Raw genomic sequence first — 6,763 nt, 5'->3', positions numbered from 1 at the left:
CCCAATGTGGGTTTTTAACTCACATGCACATGTAAACTGTTTTATATCCTTTTTGTTTGTTTTTTTCTTGATATCTAAATGCACAAATAAATAAACTAAAGTAATACAAACAATTTACTTTTCCTTGTATTTGGCAGGGCACATGGTACCTGCTAATGGAGCAGAGAGAGGAGTGTTGGTGGAGCTGAGTCTGTCAACTTCCAAAAGAAAAGTCAGGGTACCAAAAACCAAAAGAAAGTCACTCAAGTCTTCACAAAGAAAGTTGAGTCACAGCGAATGTTGGAAATGAACCCATTTATTAACCTGTTTGCTCTCCTAACATTAGCCTATCTAATATACCCGTTTCTTAGTAATAATAATAATAATAATGATAATAATATATTTTATTTATAGAGGGCTTTTCACAATACTCAAAGACGCTTAATAGAAACAAGAACAAAATCAGTTAAAGTAAGTAAAACCATACAGAATAAATTAAAATCAGTAAAAGCGAGACAGACAAGCATGACATAAATCAAACATTTAAAGCAGATTTCTTTTACTTCACAGAAAATTCTGAGCGTATACATTTTACTCCCTTTTAACCGTGTTTTAGTTAGGCAGTATTACATTAGGTAATGTTTATAAAGTGTGTGTGTGTGTGTGTGTGTGTGTGTGTGTGTGTACAGTCTCTAACATGACACGGGAGGGTGTAGCTCTCTTGTAACTTTCTGCCGTGGTATTTCTCGAGCTTCTCTTTTTCCTTCTTCCTGATGTTGCTATTACTCAGACCGCTGCATTTATCACTACCGCCTTCTTCTGCTGTTTATCGACCACTACAATATCTAAGTTGGTTAGCAATCACCAGTTTGTCAGTCTGGATCTGGAAGTAAAGTGATGTCATTAGGGATATCAGATAAAATGACTAAAATAAGGTTTTACATCTTGGACTATTTAAGTAATAGCAGCAAGTCACTAAACATGTTAAAGCATTTTTACTACAAATATGCTTAATATGGAGGAAAAAAATCAAAATATTATTGGTCTGAGATAATGAGGATGCACAAAGAAAATATTTAAAAAATGAATGGTCCCAGAACTGGAAAGGCAAACCATGTGGTGCGTTAATTTTCTCTTTTTCGTAATAAATACTGCAACTAAAACAATTAGAGTTGACCTATGACACCAGAAGGCTGTAGGATGTTAAATTTTATTAACTAAAAATCAAAACATTTTCACATTACACTTTACTTTTTGTGGGAAATGGTTTTGAGTGAGTAATTAAAGTAAAGTTACACAAAAAATTAAGATAAAATTGGGTATTTTCTTTTAAGTAAAACCAGTGTGTTTACAGGGTACCAGGTGCTGTAAAATCATAAATTGTGCCATTTTGTGATGTGTTAAGTATTATATATACTTAAGATAAGTTAAGTATATATAAGTAAATTTTTGAACGATACAAATATAACAAGAATTAATAAAAAGTTCTAAAATAGCCCTTAAGTTACCTTTAGGGGATTTGGGGGGCCGTAGTCTTCATAGTCAAGTGTCACAAAATACCTGACATAACTTCACTGGTAAAAGTATGAATCATTATTTCAATATAAATTTTACAAAACATATGGAAAATAACACTTTTTGACATGCAGAATTATTTTATTTTATTTTTAAATGCCACAATGGGTGACATTTTTCTGGAGTAGGCTGAGGGTCACATGGATCCTCCTGCAGCTTCCTCTGCGTTGGGGGGTGTTAGGGAACAACGAGGGAACAAGTTCTCTGCTACGCTGTGGAGTCCGTGCAGCACAGAGCAGCTCAGGCCCCGGCGGGGCATCTCGATGTCAGAGGCTCGGTACCACATACCGGCCTCCTCATCGTAGCGCTCCACAGACGACAGAGTGGTGAAGCCGTCGTATCCTCCGACCACAAAGAGCTGGTCATTTAACACTTCGATGCCAAAGTAGCTGCGGGAGTTGCGCATGGATGGTGCGTAGCTCCACCTGTTGGTCTGAGGGTTGTAGACCTCCACAGTGCACAGGTGGGAGTTCCCGCCAGTGGTGCCACCAAGCTGTAAGAGAGAGGGTGAAATGTGTGTGTTTTAGTGAGTAAGGAAGCACAAAGGCCCTGGAGTCTGGTTCTGGCTATAACTCTTAAATGTAAAGACATAAGAAAACTCCCACCAAAATTAGGATGTGCACACAGATTTTTTAAAACTCAGGTAGATCTGCTAAAAGTAGGCAATAGACTCCTTTCCCTTTATCAGTAGTGCAGAGCCATGTACACGGCTCTGCAGCAGACGAGAATGCCTTTCTGTGTTTGTTTGGTTTTTTTGTGTGTCACAGAGACTAGGTAAACAGTAGAAAGCAGCATGGATAAGCCCTGTGAAAACTTCACTGTGGTTACTTCTCTTTATGTATTTCTTACTTATTCAGTCTCTCTTTCAAACTCAGTGCAGACTAATATATGTTGATGTTTTAGCATTGCTTAGGTTGACACAGATTTGTGTCAGCATGTCACCCGGGTGTTGGGTTTCCATCAATGCTGATGGAGCCACAGAGCATAAATACCCGTATTTGCTGCAGAGTCATTTGACCAGGTGTGAATGCCAATTGTATATTTTCCCATTGCATTTACTAGGCAGATGTTAGCTGGTGTTAGCTGTTTTTTTGTGCAGTGGAAATTAGGCTTTTTTTGGCTGCGCTGGTTGACAGCATGTGCATTAAAGACTTCCTCCTGGCTTCATGCACATGAAAGGCATAAAATAATTTAAAGAAAAGAAATCTATTCAGTTTTACAGCTGCTCATTTTCTAATGATTGTGTTTGACATTAAAAAAAAAAAAAGCTTTTTGGGGTAAGTTTGTGTCTTGTATCTTGTTTGCATAATCCAATTTTCTACTAAATGCTAAAGTATAAACTGCTCCAAATGATCTGCAGACAGTAGAGATGGAATAAATTAGATTATTGAATGAAGTGAGTTCACTTGTTTATTCGTGGCCTGTCAAACTGGCAGCGCTGATCGAATATGAATGGAGATTCTGTTTCTATCACCTCAAATGTTAAAGACATTTGTTTTAGTGTACTGTTTGGCTGTGAGAAAGTTTGTGGCCCAGCATTTTGGAAATAGTCAACTGCATCAAGTGCCAGCCAGAGCAAACTTTCTATTTTTACATCTAAACAGTACACTTACGTGTTTCTGAAAATATCTGAGGTGAGAAACAGCTGACGTAGTAACAGAATACTGATTCATTTTTGATCAGTGCTGATTAAATTGACAGTTTGACTGCTGTTCAATAGCAGCAATTGATATGACTGACTGCTGCACTAGAGACTCCTCGGCTCTGATTAGTTGTTCATGTTAACGTGCAGTAGGACCTGTCTCGAATACTTTTGTGCGGACACAGAGACAGTTTCAGCAAATGTAAAAAAAGTTACTTTTATAAAATTGACCAACTGTAGCTGTAATACCACACACTTACTGCATAGATGAAGCCTTTGTAGGCAGCGACTCCTAAGCCAATTCGGCGGCTCCTCATGGGGTTGATCATGGTCCACTGGTTGATGTCTGGGTTGTAGCATTCAGCCGTGCAGAGGCTACGAGTCCCGTTGAAACCCCCACAAATGTAGATCTACAGATAAATTTGAGACAGTTTCATTAAGAATGGATTCCATACAGACACAGGTGAAATAAATGTTTGAAAATCAGTCACCTTGTTTTTAACTTGCTCAGGGTCACTAATGTCATAAAATAGTCTTTATTAGGTTAAAGCCACTATGTGTATAGTTTTCATTTGTTTTGATGCTATAGGCCTTTCTTTGTAGAAAAAATATACAGTATTGATGGAAATAAGTTTGCTTGTTGCTATTAGGCAATGTATCAAATTTTCAAAACTTTTGGCACCAGAACAGCGACCACTGTGGCCAAAAGTAATTATTACAAGACAATATTTCAGTAGCAAATACTGAAATATAGTGTTCTTTATTTTTCTTTTGTTTGATTTACTTTAAACAAAATGTGTTTATTCCAATTTTGTTAAGCAACATATTTTATAGAGCATGCAGGCTCCCAGATATGTTAATTGTCGCACCATCTCTGCTACTTTATAATCACAGAGAGCTCTCTCTCTTTGTTTAGATATTTAGCATTGTGGAAGCACTGGATGCATATTTTATCAGTTATCGTGATCAAAGAGTATTTAGTAGGGGTTGACCAATATTGATTTTTTAGGGCCAATACTGAAACCAATAATTACTCATCAGTCAGTCATTGCTGGTTTCAGCTGTTTTACCCACCTTGCCATTTAGAGTCGTAGCACCGGCCCCACACCTCTTTGAATGCATGGGTGCCATCATGGTCCAGCGGTCAGTCTCAGGCTTGTAGCACTCGACACTGCTGTAGCAAGATCGTCCATTGGCGCCTCCAATGGCGTAAATGCACCCGTCATGCACAACAACGCTAACATAGCAGCGGGAGTAATTCATGGGTGCCACCTGGTGCCATGTGCAGGTGAAAGGGTCAAACTTTTGCACATTGTTCAAAAAGGAATTTTCATTGCAGCTGCCACCGATTAGGAACACAAAGCTGTTGAGGACAGCAGTACCGTGATGTGAGCAACAAAAATCTCCAGTGTTCACAGTGACCCAGCAGTCCGCTCGGGCATCATACGCATCGACACTGGTCACAGCATGACTGTCATCCATGCCTCCGGTGACCAATAAGATGCTAGAGGGCAGGCGAGGGCGGCTCAGTGGGTTACTGTAGGCAGATTTTAAAGGTCCATTCCTTAAATTTATCAATGCCGTCACTGCATCATTGATGATGGGGATACACTCAATGCTTTCCTTGACTACAGCATTTTCCATCACCCCTTTTTGGAGGTAAATTGCAGCCATCAAGCCAAGCCGTACCTGGAGACATAGAAGAAGACAGAAATTAGAAACAGTCTTATTAGATCTCAGTCCGATAGCAGTTCTTATCTTTGTGCAAAAAGAACAGTCGGAGTCAGGATGTGGTTAGCCTCGCTTTGCAAAAACCTGGAAGCAGGGGTAAATTATTAGAATCATCAGAAGTTAAATCGTCTTTCTAAAGTTCATACAATTGACAATTTATCCTGACCTCCTCCCTTAGACCTGTTGTTGCAGCATTATAATATCATCACACACATTTTTTTCACCCAAGGGAATAAACTTTTTATTTGCACAGCTGCAATGATTTTCTTGTTAGTTAAATGTTGCTGGAAGTGTTTGAACAAACTACCGATGCTAATACTTTTTTCTTGCTAGTCTTAAGCCAACTCATCCAAAGGTTTGTTTGATTTGATATGAATGATGTTTGAATGATTTCATGCACCGACAATCATGTTCATATTTCAAGTCAAGTTACGTAGGTTAGGTTTAAACCCATCCATTTTTACTTCTGCCATGGAGTTAATGTTGTGCTCCTGTCAGTGCATTGGTCATGTGAGTGCAGTCTTCCCAATTATGTTGGAATTTTGGTGCATTGCTTTTCATAGGTATGAACAGTGCATGAACAGCCTGCTTCAGCAGACTGGTTGGGCTGTTTCTGTGAAAATGCAACCCAATGCATGCTTTGTTGAAGTGATCTACAGTTGACTTAATTGTTTACTTACTTTGGGCAACAGCTCAGAGATGTGACCTCGTCTCTGGTCTGGCTGGTGGTTAATCCAGCGGAGGACGGCCTCGAACGCGGTGTTTTCTTGTCTCACATTGAGGTGATCGTTCTCGATGATGGCAGCCAGCTGCTGCACAGAGAGCTCCAGGAGCTCCTGCGAGACAAAAACTATCTCCTCAAAGTGGTGCAGGATGTAGAGGTAGACCTTGCGCCTCAGCTCAGGGAGGTGGTACCAGTCCATCAGCCTCCAGATGCCGATGCAATTCTCCAGGCACAGCAGGTTCTCCAGGAAGGTGCAGCAGGTCCTAACGATCCCTGTGACCAAGAACTGGTCTGCAGCTGCCAAAAGCTCCACCACATTATCCTCAGTCACGGTAACAGTGTGGGTGTAGGCATAATTCATGATCAGGTGCATCATCTTGGGTGACACCCCAGGGATGGTGTACATCTGTTTGTTTGGGGTCGCCCAGACACCGGTGAAGAGGGTGCTGTAGGATCAGGATTTAGAGGATATTGTGTATCACTTTCATAACATCTGGACCAAACATGAACTCTGGGTCTGGTCTTCATAGATGGATAACTTCAGTCAGTTTAATTTAATTATTGATAATTTGACATAAGACTAGATTTCTCTGTTCTTCAAGACTGGTTTAAAATAGATCTAAAGTTATTTTCATAACAAAAAAGGGAAAATCCAAACCTCGGTGCATGCTTGTTCATAGTTAAATCATGACAAATACTTTTTAAGATAAACACCATAAACCCATGGTAAAATTTGACAATTACACAAATATACATTCTGTGTGATAAAAGATTTTATTTATATGCACAGCTGAATCCTAATAATCTTTTATATTTCTGTTGCACTTGTATGTAGTAAACTTAAAAATAAAACAAAATCATTTGATTTCAGTGACCTCCTGACCTCTCACACTGACAAATATGACATTTTTAGCTGCTCTCTGGTAAGACTGAGCAGATGTGATGAAGGAACTGCATTTCATGAGAGTCTGACTTGTATTGGTGTCAAACTTCAATGTCAGTTGTTAAGACACTGCCAGTGTGGCAGCCCTCAGAAATACATTCATATGAGTGGTCAGATGGGGCCACTGAAAAAATATAGACTATTTCAGATAACATCGAATTTGTCAATG

At 39.4% G+C, this 6,763-nt stretch overlaps 1 protein-coding gene across 1 annotated transcript; it reads right to left on the bottom strand.

The window, feature by feature from the left end:
* Positions 1-1,428: 1,428 nt before the first annotated feature.
* LOC121960387 (kelch-like protein 10) lies at positions 1,429-6,042 on the bottom strand. The gene is made up of 4 exons (XM_042510060.2): positions 5,608-6,042; positions 4,271-4,885; positions 3,457-3,606; positions 1,429-2,047 (listed from the first exon to the last, which is right to left on the bottom strand). The coding sequence occupies exons 1-4, from the start codon at positions 6,025-6,027 to the stop codon at positions 1,691-1,693; spliced, it is 1,542 nt and encodes a 513-aa protein (XP_042365994.2). The 5' UTR covers positions 6,028-6,042; the 3' UTR covers positions 1,429-1,690.
* Between the last annotated feature and the right edge of the window lie 721 nt (positions 6,043-6,763).

Source organism: Plectropomus leopardus, chromosome 2 (assembly GCF_026936395.1).
Source record: "Plectropomus leopardus strain MGB_pleo_1.0 chromosome 2, ASM2693639v1, whole genome shotgun sequence".
Classification (NCBI taxonomy): Eukaryota; Metazoa; Chordata; class Actinopteri; order Perciformes; family Serranidae; genus Plectropomus; species Plectropomus leopardus.
The sequence above is the reverse complement of the archived record's forward strand: the minus strand, read 5'-3'. Positions and strand labels throughout refer to the sequence as shown.